The 14,963-nt window shown below is 43.0% G+C and overlaps 1 protein-coding gene across 1 annotated transcript in view; it reads right to left on the bottom strand.

Annotated features, from left to right (window-relative positions):
- wwox (WW domain containing oxidoreductase) overlaps positions 1 to 14,963 on the bottom strand; it is a 128,751-nt gene that overhangs the window by 109,813 nt on the left and 3,975 nt on the right. The window contains exon 5 of the mRNA XM_056417465.1: positions 7,763 to 7,869. Coding sequence (XP_056273440.1) covers positions 7,763 to 7,869 — 107 coding nt within the window. The remainder of the gene's footprint in view (positions 1 to 7,762; positions 7,870 to 14,963) is intronic.

The raw sequence follows: 14,963 nt of genomic DNA on the forward strand, positions 1-14,963 counted from the left end.
CAGTGGATGAAAAGAATAAAGACGTTGGCCTGGCTTTACCATCCAAACAGATTGCATGGCAGGAAAATGAAGTAAAACATTTATGTATTCACTTCTTACACAAGATCAATCATTTGTAACAAAGCACGGTACGATTAGGATGCATTATGCTGCTAACACTGTTCTGTAGGCCTAATCATTTGCCAATGTGTAGGCTTAATCACTGGTTAGACAGGGAGGTCGTTTCATCATTGAAATGTTCATCTAAAATGAACACAACATCCAGCCTACTCTGCAAGTCAAATGTGAGCTGAGAGATAATCATTGATATGGGGCAGGAGAGAATGAAACTAATAAAAAGGCAGTGTATCAAAGTATCGCAGTTAAGCATTAGTCACGTGAGGGCAACTACGCCACAACTCTGGTGTTCTCTAAATGAATCCCCCTCGTCCCATGCTTGATTTATGGACCTGTAAAAACACACGTTGTTTTTAATCTACTGCTGCCTGAATCTGCCCCTCTAATGAAATGTGTGTGTGTGTGTGTGTGTGTGAGTGTGAGAGTGAGTGTGTGAGTGTGTGAGTGTGTGTGAGAGTGAGTGTGTGAGTGTGTGAGTGAGTGTGTGTGTGTGTGTTTGATAATGATGTATGGGCTGAGGTCTGATTCTTTGAACATGAATTTTCTCTCTGATAAATATGCATTCAGTTACACAGACTGATTAAGTTGTAAACCAGTGTTAACTCTGTGTCAAAGCACATACAAACACACACACACACACACACATATACATATGTATATGTACACACACAGACACTCACACACACACACACCCCACACACGTAAATGCACACAACTTCCCAGAAAATAATGATAGCTGTGCCTGGGGCAGGATTGTTTGGATGCCTGGAGCGGTTCACTGATATCAAGTCCATGAGACCTGACGGCAGAGGATATCCTATCAACACAGGACAAGGCTCAGAGACACAGCCATATCAGCAAGAGACATGTTACAGAGTCAAGAATGCTGTTTTGCACCTACATGCTATATATTGATCCTGGGGATGAACAAAAAGTATCACTTTAAAAAACCTACATGTAGAGATGATAAATACATGGCAAGAATAACAAATTGACAAGATCCTCTGGTTCTTTTTTGTTTGAAGAATCAAACTGTTTCTGTTAAGCAAAAAAACACTTAAACAGAGAGTGTTCAACGGCCCATTCTTCTCCTGTTTCTTCTAGAGAGCACTTAAATGTGACTTAGTCGGACGTGGCAGCTGTTGACTTGTTGTGACGCAGTTGTCTGTTCATTAGCGGACAATTCCTCCGTCCTTCACAACAAACACAAAGTGACAGCAGGGTGCGTACATGCATGCACACTTTTCATATGTGAAACGCAATCAGACATGGATGTGTAGGCCACAATAATGCGAGCATGTTCATACCCACACGTACGTCGGAATATTCTCTTGATGAGTTATGAAAGACGATGATAGACAGCATTACACGATTCAAATCTCAAAGAGACATCCAACACAGAACTACATCTAATTAGGCAATTGCATCTTCATTCACTTTATCGTGGGATCTCAGAGGCTGTGCTCATTTCAAACTGTGCTAAAGATGCTAAAAAGCTCCGGGTAGTATCGGATAAATGTTATAGCCAGTTGCCAGATGGTTCCTGCATTCGACATTACTGTGTTTGCTCATTTGGCAGACATCAACTAAGCCTCAGACTATTTGGCTGCAGCTTATTACAACTGGCTCCTCTCCTGATTTAAAACATTACAGTGTGTGCTGGACTTGTCTCTCTGTGGTCAGCACTTCTCAGACTTCAATAAAAAACATTCTCTGCTGGCAGAGAGGAAAAGAGTGAAAGAGATCCAAGCAACCTCTCACCTCTCTCATCATAAGAAGCCCTCATCCCAGGGCTATGCGCCCACCTTCAGAGGGGAGAGTGAAAGAGTGAAGGATGAGAGTCTGTCAGGTTCAAACAACAAAGAGGTGCTGCCTTACACATCCTCCTCAACTTGTCCCCTTCAGTGGCAGTGACATCATTTAAATCATTTAAATCCTCCCCAACATGACCTATGGCAAGTGACCCGTCATTCTAACGCTCACACCTCCATGTGAGACGGCTGCCGAACTGCTTATTTAGCAAAAAATACCACCCGGCTAACAATGTGATTTATTCAAAATTATTCCTCCATGGTGCTCCTTCACACGGAGCACTTGCCCATAGTTCACTGTGGTCCAGGCAATTAGGAGCAGGCCACACCTCTTCAGGAGACAGAGCACCTGGCTGTAGCAGACAGACATAAGGAGGAGGCGAGCTGAGCGGCGCGCAGCTTTCCACGACAAGCAGGAATAACTATGCAGAGCAGTGAGGGAGAGTGAGGAATGCAAGCCAGGCACTTTAGGATTCATTTAGGTTCCCCATCTCCCTGGTCACTTTATTAGCAGTCTGGGAAGAGTGATGCATGTCCCAAAGCTATGCAAAATGCATAATCAAGCATTTAAATCCACACCATGTAGATGGGCGTGTGCAACTTGCATGCATGTGCACATACTTGTGCAAACATACTGTACTTGTAGAGAGTACTACATAGATGCACACACACACACACACACACACACACAACATGCTTACTACTGTAAAACCTCAAGGTATTCAACTCTGTCACATTTATACTAACAGTCTTTACTACACAAAGCCTCCTTTAGTATTCCCACGAGAAGCATTAGAACAGTCACCTGTGTAATGTAAACAAATCCTCAATGGTATATTAAAGTAAATCCTATTGTAGTTCCAGAGCCTTGTGTGGTCGTTTGTTCGAGGAATCAGAGCTGGATGGATTTGAGGGAAAAGGGGTTCCCTCGTCAAATTTACATATTCCACTCTCATTCCATCCATCCTGGCTGCTCTCTCCAGGACCAAGCCAATATAGACTGTCGTAGGAGAAGTGGGAGCTTTTTATTCCCAGTCTTCAGACAGATTCCAGGTAGGAAACAAACAAATAAGTAAATAAAAAGAGATGATAAGGGCTCCCAGGAGAGGTGGACGTATGCTACTAATATGCAAGGAAAGAGATTTGCACAATGCCTCATCCTGGAAATAAGTGGGAGCCGCCACTCCGTCAATGATTCAGTGGCAGAACCTGAGATTAGAGGAGACGATTGGGAGAGCAGCAAGACGTGGAAGTGCAGGTGTAATGTCGGGGAGTCCTGGGACGATTTGAAAAGGGGCTCTAGGGCTGTTTAAGTACGAGCGTCGGCATCACCAACAACAATCTACACTGGATTTATCTGAGCGTAAACAGTGGCGTGTCAGCAAAAACGCATGCAAAAAAATTACTTTTGCCTCTGCTTTTTAATGAAAGAGAGTCCAGGCATTGTAAACCATAAAAAAATGTGCATGCTTTGATCTAAACAATTGACCATATCAGTTCCTTTTGTTTTGGTTGTTGGGAAACATTGGAACATTTTTCGGCAGTTCCGATCAGGAAAAGAAACAAAAGTTTCAAATCCTGCCAGTAATAAGATGTAAATATGACTAACAATGATCTACTGGGATGTCTGGCAGCAGAGAAGAATGGTACAGACCTGCTCACTGACCTGGGAAATGGGCTGCAATTTCCTTAATCATTGTGGGAGGGAAAAAAGGCACGGCATCGAAGGGTGAACGGAAGAGGACAAAAGTCTTTTGAGGCCTTTTGGGAAAAAAAAGGGAAAAAAGGTGCCAGTGAGCAAGGAAGGAGAAGGGGAGAGTGACTAAAAGAGCTGCATCCTGAGGCCCTGGAGGGAGCTGCAACCGACCAGGTCAGCATTTCACATGTGTAGAACTTATCAACTATAACTTTACCAGCCCATGCTATAGGATTGGGTTAGCCATGACGCATAAACATTCATTCTTGGGTATGTGAAAACAGTTTATGTACTGACGTCCTCAAGAAGAGAAGCTTTCCGCCTGTCTTTCAAGACCTTTTCCACCTCTGCTTCATTTCCCCTGATATGGCCGACGCTTGGAGAGAAACATTGTGTGTCACTGATTCTGATGTTATCTTATCCTACAGCATGACAACCAGCGCCAGAGTATCTACAGTACACATATATATGTACACACAAATACACACAGACATGTATATATCCCTCTAGATTTGAAGCTTGAAAGAATATACACTCATCATAACCCATAACAAGCAGAAGAACCGTCGGCCTGTATGAGTGACCGTTGCTCATCGGCTCTCAGTCCGCTCCGCCTCTCCGGCCTGTGATAATGTTGCTGTTTGACATTGCAAGCAGAAGGCTTTTTTTTTCTTTCTCCAGGCATCCTCAGTGGACAGTGGAGCTTTAGCCTAATTGGTTCCAGAGCAGACCCTGACAGAACCCTCCTCAGCAGCACACAGCCATATTAATACCCCCCTGCCACACAAACACACACACACACACACACAACAAAAACAAGCGCAGCAATCAGTGACTCGCTCGCTAATTAACGCCCTTACAAAGCATCTCATTAGCATGTGTTGTAGAACGGGGCAGTGGGGGAAATAAGCATTTTGGATTAAAAAAGGAAAGAAATTACAAAATACGGCCGTGCTGCACAAGTGTGTATGTGTGTGTATTGTATTCTACTCAGGGGCCAAGGGCCTTGGTTGGCCCGCTGGATCTCAGGGGAGTCCATTACAGCTCTCTGAGGGAGACACTGGAGTCAAAGATAAGCAGAATTTTAAAGGCAATCAGGAAGAATAAATCTCTGGCACGCAGGCAACACTTTGGTTGTTAACCAGCAACTTAACCTGTACTGTGAGCGGAATAGGAGATGGATAGGTGAGCGTCTTTGGGAAAACAGCATGCAGTTAAATCATACGGCAGAGGACAAGCACAGCAGAGCTGGGAGATCTGCACACTTGAGTTACCTGATGGACTCGATACGACAAGAATAAGATGTAAAAATAAGTTATAATCAACTCAGTTTAATTTGTTAGAGGACATGAATCAAAGCTGTTGGCTCTGCATGCGTACATGCCTCGTCTCTTTGGTGCAAAACACTTTACTCTTCGTATTTCCTCTTTCCATCTCCTTCTGCTCTCCTTCCATCTCTCCCAGCACCCATCTGCCGGCTAATCCTCCCCTGGTTTAACTGTGGCTTCATCACAGCCTGTAAACACAGCCCCCTTTGAACCCTATAAAGGCAACCAGCATCAGGCTTATTGTAAAACACAATAATAAGGTAAATGTTTATCCCCTCTCCGCCACTCTAAACTCCCCTAATGAGCCTGCTGGAGGGGTTTCTCCTCCCAGCTAGCAAAGAGGGAGAAAACGAAGAAAAACATGTTCTGCGCAGATTAGGCCTGCGGAGGAGATGCAGCTGAAGTCCCATCATGAAAACAGTATGTAGCATAAACACAGCAAGAAACTGATTTTATAATAAAAGGTCAGCAAAAACAAAAAACAGGTGCTACAATCTCAAAAGGGCCAAACAATCTATGATGTCAAGCATGTGTTAACGGTGTGAGTTAAATGTGTTAAATATAGCAACACAGACCTTACATCATATAGAGACGAGGTAGAAGTACCAGAAGCCAAGTGCACTGTGTTGTTTATACTGTAGCAGTTCCTGGCAGAGCACCGTACGATTGGATGGGAAGGATACGCCCTCTGACCCTGCACTTCCTAACAGCCAGTGGTTGTTCTGACCTGCCCATTATCCCTCGCTGACCCCGCTATTATCCCCACTGTCGGTACACGACGCCACGCTGAACGGCACCGCCCTGCGCCGCAGATGAGCCATCACTTTCACTTCTCAACAGCACCGCTCGCCCACACAGACCGAGAGTTAAGAGAAAGAGAGAGTTCAGAGTCAGAGTGAGCAGGTAGTTGGAGGTCAGAGGTCCTGTGCAATCGGGACAGCAGTTCCACTCCTGGCAGCCGGAGCGGAACTCTGCAGGAGACCTGGAAGTAGATATGATGACCTTTTGTACAGAAGACCCCAAAATATACCTTCTTATCAAAATGACCTTAACGCAGGAGCATGGGAAGGCGAGCAGAGTACATCCATCATTTCAAAGATTAATCCTCCTCTCTATTCTTCTGCTGAATCTATTAATAATGTCGCCAGAGGGAAGAATTTGCAGCAAAGATTTATTCTGATATTGTGACTTTTATTCATTAGCCTATAAGAGGGGGATTCCTCGAGAAGGAAATATGACGTGAGCTCAGGGCATGCTAATGCACTGCTCCTGCTCTATTTGAACGACCCAGAACTGTATTCAATCAATCCTTTAATTTACTGACAAGGGAAGATTATCATTCACACTATGAAGTTCACCCAGCATTTTATCTTTTGGAGCAACTCTAAGCAGCTTCCATTTGATAATTCGGAAACATTTAACAACATCTTGGGTAATTCTGTGGCAGGTGTGAAGCTTGAAAATCAATTTGACTACAAAGTCTGGCACTTGGATCAGAGCTTTTCCTCACTCATTTAGACAAAGCAGTTACATTAATAGATCTGTACACTGGATTTCGCACTGTGGAGCAGCACTAACAGCCCCAGGGGCATACTTCAATTAGAGACTTGGGTGAGTTTAAACACTGCAGATCTACTCTGGCTCAAAGTGTTTGTCTCCCTCTTTTCCTCCCTCTCAGCCCTTCTCTCTTTCTCTTTCTCCCTCTCCATATCTGCGCTGAGCACTCACTCTCCTCCGTCTCCTTCGTCCTGCGCTCTGTAATCAACCCAGTGCTAATGGCTTATTCTTTCTGCTCCAGCACCCACATTTCACTTGTTTATTTTCCCACACTCGTAAATCTGGGGACACGTCACAAGCGCAGCGATATTAGAGCAATAATCTCAGGTAATTATCAGATGCCCTCTCTCACTTTCTCTCTCGCTCTCCCCCCTTTATTGCGCTCTCTCTCTCTCTCTCTCGCTCTCTCTCTCTCTTTGCTCTCTCTCTCTCTCTTTCTTTCTCTTTCTTTCTCGCTCTCACTCTCTCTCTCTCTCTAAGCAGAGACATACATAAGTTTCTTCTTCTTTCCTGGGTAATGGGCAGTTTGTGAGAACCTAGATATGAATACTTTTTCTCTCAATCAATAAAGAGGTTCTCTTTCACATGGGAAGCCTGAATATGGATAATTTATTTCTCGTCACTGACGCGTGAATTAATGTAATAAATTGTACCACGCATCTGCTGGTGACATTGAAGTCAAGAGTATTTTCATTTATACAGCCACAGATCAAATAAATAGAGCTTTGTTATATGAACATACAACATCCACTATATTTAGATTCTTCCTTTGGTTCAGGAAAAAGTCGAGAGTCTAAAAAGAAAGACATACTGAGAAAATGGAAACCTCAAAAAGGGGCGGAATCATCACTTATTATTGGGATCAATTCATTGCTGCTCTCTTCATGTAAATGTTTAAAATCACTGTGGCTCAGTGGTGATGAGGGTCGTCCTTCAATCAGAGGATCGGCGGTTTGATCCCCGGCTCCGCTAGCCCATGTCGATGTGTCCTTGGGCAAGACACTTAACCCCAAAATTGCTCCGGTAGCTGTGCCTCCGGTGTGTGAATGGGTGTGAATGTAAGTGACTCCTGGTGTGTCGGTGGAACCGTAGCTCCTCCCATCAGCGTGTGAATGGGTGATGATGTCATGTAGTGTTAAAGCGCTTTGAGTGGTCGGAAGACCAGAAGAGCGCTTTACAAATACAGGTCTGTTTACCATTTACAAGACTTCTACTATCAAGCACAATATTGGGCTTAAAGGATCGCCACTTACCCACTCCTGCTGGATGAGGCCGACTGCCTTGATGGCCCGGGACAGGTTTCGGCACGCCAGGATGACATGGGCGCCATGAAGAGCAAACGACCTGGCTGTCTCAAAGCCTGAGACACGATCATCGAGAGACAGACACACAGACAGACAGACAAAGACAAGAAGAGGAGAAAAAAAGAAGAATAAAAGCGAGCAATGCTTTAAAGATTCGTTTTTGTGAAGATAACTTTGATTCTCAGGGGTTGAGTCAAATGGGCTGTTGGGGGTGGTGATGGAGGGAAGGCAAGTTAAAATCCCTATCAATTTTCCATGTAATTTCTTTCATTGAGTAACCCAGTGGTCTAGTAGAGGGAGTTAATCATTTCTCTCTGAAGTGATGAAACTGATTGAATTATGGTGGTTCAAGACTTCTTCCCCCCTTCTTAGATAAAGTTTTGGATCTGACTGCCAGCTGTCAGGAAGGTATTGCTGCTCACGCTGGTTTGGAGGAAGAGAGGTCAGCTGTTAATTATGTCGGGAATTATACAGTGATGACAGTAATTATGAAAACATGGCTCTTAATGGAGGGAGTCAGATGAACAATCGAACAGAGATGACATTCAAACTGAACCTTGGGGTGATATTTCCGCACATCAAAGTGCCTCTGATAAGGACATTATCCCATGAAACGAGGTCCGCGGATACACACAGAATTTATCAGTCCAAGACTTCATGGCTCCAACCAAATCACGGAGTCACGATAAAACTGACAAAACTGAAGATGGAGGGAGAGAAGTTCATTTCTAAATTACAAGTCTAAATGGGTCATTTCAACCCATAGGTTGAATTAATTTATGAGATTAACTTTTTTCCTTCACCGCATTTTTATTTCCTGTGACATTTACTACCATTTAAAGTTCAACAGCACCGAGCGGCCACACATTTTTCAGTCACACCTCTCCAGTAAATATAACCCTCAGTCTGATACACTCAGATGCTGCACAGAGGGAGGGTCCCCACTGACGGGCACAATAACTGATTGTGGCAAAGAGGGTCTGAGAGGGAGTGTATCAGAGGGTGGATTAATATGAACTGTAATTAGATTATATGTCTTAATCTGATTTCCATTAGGAGCAAAAATGGGAGGCCTAATTGTGAGGAGAGTGTTAGAGACTAATATCTATTAAAACTCAAAATTGGAGTCGGAATGGAAGCCCTCCCTGACGAGTGAAGCATGGAATTAAATTATATGACACCTTATTAGGTGTAATGGAGGGACTGTGGCTTTGAGCAGAGATCATTTCACTCACAGGAAAAGGAAAAGGAAATGAAAATAAAAACAACATGACACCAAAACAGGAACGTTGTGACTCCCGGAGTTAAAATGCTCTTTGAATTTGCTGATGGAGCATCTGTAGAAGACAAATGTCCCAAACTGTCTTCACAAAGTCATTCAACATATTCACTATAATTGAGTAACTATAATGAAAATGAATAGTAGTGAACTCTGCAATACTAAGAATGCTATAATAATAATAATAATAATAAGATCACAGAATAAGATCACAGCATATTTAAAATGTATGCACCAGAAACCATCATAGCAGCTAAATGTGCAAATGAGAAAAAAAGGATTACAAACGTGCCATCATTTAAAAGCTCAATTTGTGTTGCCTTTATAAATTGGACAAGAGTACTGGCTGCTGGTAAACAACAACACCTCACACTCACTTGTTCTGTGTACAAACCATGAAAGTGAAATTAATCGACGCCAGTGTTTCCCATAATGGAGAACAAATTAGAATATGGCAGCAACAACAGCAGCAGCAGCGAAGTCATGTATTTCCAATGACAAATAACAAGGGCTTGACATTAATTGTGAAATAACGAGAGTGGCGTAGCTGTAACAGAGACTCCACGCCCTCTCGCCCATGTTGCCGGTAGAGAGGGCTGCCCTGAAATGAGTTCCTGGTCAGGTGTACAACAATGAGAGTCTGTTTCAGCTCCGTGCGCTGATGGTGGAACATGACAAGAGGTCGGACAGGGGTTCCTTTTGCTCCGGTGGATCGGCAGACGCCACAAGCTGTTTTATAACACACAGGAGGCCCGACTGTTATGCCGGGCTGTAATGATGTTTCAGGTTCTTTTGTCGAATCAGACAATGACTCAGGAAAACAAAAGCTGGGAAATTAAGTTACACAATTCCGCCTGTTCAAAGCGGATCCTTTGCTTGTCTGCTCGTTCAACCTGAATATTCACAACGTTACAAAAATACAGTAAGTGGCTCAGCTATTGTTGAAAATGGGTTTTAGTGTGATGTATAAAATGCATCAAAAATTGTGTAAAATGTCCATTAAGCAGTGAATGCTCTTCATGGTACATTAGGATCCTGGCCCTACTGATAACCCCCAATAATGAGTGTGATTTAGTGATTTCACGCTTTGTTTGTCCTCCCTGGCCCGCCGCCCCTCTCTGGATCCCCCTCGTACACAGGTGTATTGGCTCAATGTAATGAGATCATTACCAGCCTCGTCAGTAAACGTGTTTATTTGGCAAACGAAGCTGCCTGCTCCTTCTCTCTCTGCATCCAAAGAGGCATTTAACTAAAATAAGCTCCATAGTACAATTGGGCAAACAGAAGTCAATTTAGATCATTACAAGACCTTTGGGTAAACAAACATGGTTCCCACAATCCCCATTCGACAGAGCTCAATTTGTGCTGTGAAAAGAAAAACACAAGAGCAACACCGATCATGAACAGAGTACATACCCCCCCCCCCAAATGAATTATATGGCATGTTTAACTGTAACACACAACATAAAAATATGTTGTGTGTTATATTTCTGAAGCAATGAATAATATGATAAATATGTGACTAGTAATTACACAGTTTATGTCCGTGCATCTCTGACTAGTTTGATTCGGTGCAGTCAAACTGATTTATGCATTAAAATGCATTGGTTAGTTTGTTGTTTATACATGTTTATAAATGTGTACATTTATTGAGGGTGATGTGGATCACGTGGAAGTTGCAGTCCCCCTCCTTATTGTCCAATAACCCCACTGCACTGTCACTTCCTAAATCCTACCCCAAGATTACATCTTATCCCCTCCTAACTCTATGGCCGTGTCCGAAATCCACTATATTTACAGCCGAGGGTCATAATTCAGAGAGTGAAATGCAGTAATAGTACCGACAATGGAATGAAAAAATTATCATCCAAATCATGTCGTTCTGCAAGACCCCCAAATCCACAATAAACTGAAAAGGCCTCCCAAAGTGAGCAGAAGAAAACCGAAGGGGAGATGTAAAATGCAGAGAAGTGAGTTCACACATGCAGGTACACAACGGCGTGGAGAACACAACACGGCAGAGTGGAGCAACATTGAGACACACTTCAGGCGTCAAGAGGTCCAGACTGAACAATATGTCTGTGAAATTGTAAATGCTAAACAAAAATGGGACGCTGCTTACATTGATCAATATTAAGCATATGATCCTAATATTTTTATTATTTTATTATTCATGCCACTGAGCGCCCGTTTTTGTGCATATATTTAGTCAAATAAAGCTTCTTCCTTCTTCCTTTGCATTATCTATACTTTAATTGAACAATTCTACATTATATAAGTGCAAATATTACAGTTTTGTAATGAAAGATATCGATTTATAACTTAATATATAGTATTGAAAGACTTTTTTGTAGAACGAGTGATTGAGTGAACACAGTTAGAAACAGGACAACTCTGACTGTCCTCGTGATTAGTGCACCTGTTCCTGCTGCTGCTGCTGCTGCTGTGTATTTCTTTCCCCAAGAAGTGAGGAACCACACAACCCCCCCACTCTTTCTGACTTTTAAGATCCACCTCCCCCCCCCCATTAGTCCAAGAGGAGGGAGACGTCACCCCAAAAGTGGGATGTATTGTTCGTAATTACAGCCCAAGGTTGAGCTGTTCCAGGCCAGAGCACTGGAGTGGTTCTATTGCCCCTCCCTGTCCCCTTCTGCCTCCTTCCTACCCCCCACCCCCTCTCTTCCCCCCACTACTGTCACACCCTCCATACAGCCCTATCTGGTACCCACCCACCTCCCTCTATCTCTGACCCTCTGTGTCAACCTCCAACTCCCTACACAATCTCTCATTATGGCCTCTCGTCGCATTGGTCACCCCGGCTCCTCCTGCGGCCAGCCTTACCTGACTACCTCACACACACACACACACACTGCGGCCAGTAAACTTGATAAACACATACATGCACAAGGATAAACACAGACCCCAGAAGCCTGCTCATGCACATAACTCCTGAGCATTGAGGCTATTTTCATCACTGTCATCAAAATCCGCCCCATCGTGTAACTTTCATCCCATTTTCATTTGCAGACTTTAAACTCGATAGGTCTATAAACTACTTGACTACACACAATAACCCAGTACCCTTTCATTTTATTCTACCTACAGTCTTCAAGCACATGTATGTATTCCATCCTCTCTCTCTAACCACTTGACTTCTATTATATTAGAGCTGTAATCATTATTGAACCCTTCTGGCCTCCAGCATAATACTCTTTGCATGTTACACCAGTTTTGGTCTGCATAGCAAATTCCATCCAAGGTTAATACAGTTAAATAATTTGACTAACCAACCATAACTGGTTCTCATTACGTAGCCAATAAACACATTCATCATTCATCAGAAAGGACATGAAAGGCCCGTTGAGAAAAAATAAATAAAACTCTCCTTGTCTATTCTCAGTGGCTCAGTTCACAAGCTGACACGGAGGAGACGGAGCAGGACACGGGCCGGCCGCTCCCCCAGCGGACACACAAAATACTATCAGACTCCTGGATATAAACACAGATGCACTCTGGATGTCATCTAAACCACACGCAGCCACTCAGAGATGCTCAGAGACACAGGCACCGCATGCCACCCTCACCAGGAACATCTTTTTATCCATCTAATTCCTCCCACTATGAATAATGCATTTCCCTCCTTACCGAGGCTCGGGTTTAACGCATCGCTGCGCGGGTCTTTAAGGGGGTCCTTATTCATAAACAGCAGCGCAGTAAATACCAGAGCTTTGCAGCCAATTTAATGGCAGTTATGCTTAACAAATCTGCCTCAATCTAATGATCAGCCACAAAGCTAGGCTATGGGTTTAATCTGCACACAGAGGCTCCCCCAGCTCTGCGACTCACTGAATATGCTTGGGGATCTCTCCATCCAGAGAGAGGAGAGCACCGGCCTGACACTTAATCCTCCGAACACAACACTGGGATCAACACAAACATGGAACAATGTTAGTCTTTCATGAATAAGAATAACATTCAAAGTCCTAAAACACTGCAGAGACAATGCATAGAGATACCGATACATTATGAAACGCTCATTTCCAAATCCTCGCTATTCCCTGTGTGGACCGCCTGAGTCTTTTCTGCTTCCTATTCCAGCACTGACCCTGACCCTCAGCAGCAATGCCATGTGCAATCTACTGCATGCATTAGATCGAGTAGAGCTTCGCCACTGAAGGTATTGCTCCACAGCGAGCCACTGTACAGAAGGGCCAACGAGTTCAGATACAATTCTTAACATGTCGACATAAAAATAATAAACACTCAGAATGTAGAATAATATAAGTTGTATAATATAAGCTCTAGAAATCGAAAAACTGTTAAAAGTGAAATCGCCCCTAGACATAGTTCTTCGGCCATACGTCAGATATACTGTCCTGCAAGTGAAATAGACATGGAAAATAGTTCTGTCAACATTAATATTTTATTTAATTGAGACAGAGTGTCAATATGTTATTTTTGACCGCTACTCAACATACATTATGCTGACAACATGGCACCTGCTGTAAGAGCCTACGACCGGCGCTGCTCCCCAGGTAGGGGGACACATCTGTATGTAGTTATAGGTCCCAAAAGACATGTCCCAGGGCAAAGATAGCTGCATGTGCAAGGAGAGCACAATACAAATATAGCCAAGCTTTAACCGAAAGAAATATGAAGCTGACTCTAAACCCGGGTTTCGGATTTAAGGATAAGTGTAGGAAAATAAACAATGTCAATTTTAGATTTAGAAATCTAAAAACAATGTTGTGCATTCATTCCATATTTGTTTTTAAGTATTTTGTCTCTGAACCCAGTGGGTGCCCGAGATATTATGACAATGGCCCTTTAAGCACAACTGTTCCATGGTTCCCAGTAAATAACTTGAGAGTTAGCTGATAGGAGGGGAATTAGAGCCCGAGCAGGAGTGTGTAATGGGGATGGATAGGAGGCTCAGGCCTGGGTCAAAGCTGCTTAGGAATCAATGCAGAGGTACAGGTGTACAACCACAGGTCTATAAGAGGAAGAAAACCTTTAGAGAGAAGGGGGAGAGAGGTAGAAATAGGGGTGGGGGTGAGAAACCGTGATCATTCATTTCCATTATCACAATTACAAACACCATTCAGGTTGGTACTGGTTTTTAATTTACAAAAGAAAGCAGAGAGAGGAAGACTAATGTTGTGAACCGAGCGCGGTGATCACATCGGAAAGACAAACCGCATTACTGTCTGGCCTCCCAGCACTATTGCAAAGAGCCTCAGAACTGGTCACAAAACCAGACACTATGACATTTCATGCATAAATAATCTCATATATGTGCATTTCATGTTAACGTGCATTAAGAACTAAATCAAAGAGCTGAAATGTAAATTTGCTAATTAAATAATATCCCACCATTAGTAATAAAAATGTCACATTTCCTGTGGGGGAAATAAGCACTGAAGAAAATGGAAATAGCCTTGACACTTGGATTAAAACACTATTGATGCCATTAAAATGCTAAGTGGGTCCAACCAATTGGCATAACCACATTTCACTAGTGGAATGTCAAAGGAGCACACGAGTAGTAGCAATTACTATTAGAATACAGTTAATTATGGGGGCTGCATATTTAATATGTAATAGAGTAAAACAAAGGTTATGTTAATATGGGTTTATTAAGCATTCATACACTATAAAGATGCCTATGCTTTGGAGCCATTTGATGCTTTATTTTGAGAAAAGCAGTTGTTTTCAGATGAACACATTTTCATAAACTGAATACAACTCAACAAATCTTGAATATGGATTATCTTTTTCATTATATAGTTTTTAAACTAAGGCAAAACCCGGCACATGTGAAGCACTTAATATGATAACGTTTTAATACCCCAACAGCAACATCATGGACCT

Source organism: Pseudoliparis swirei, chromosome 6, assembly GCF_029220125.1.
Source record: "Pseudoliparis swirei isolate HS2019 ecotype Mariana Trench chromosome 6, NWPU_hadal_v1, whole genome shotgun sequence".
Classification (NCBI taxonomy): Eukaryota; Metazoa; Chordata; class Actinopteri; order Perciformes; family Liparidae; genus Pseudoliparis; species Pseudoliparis swirei.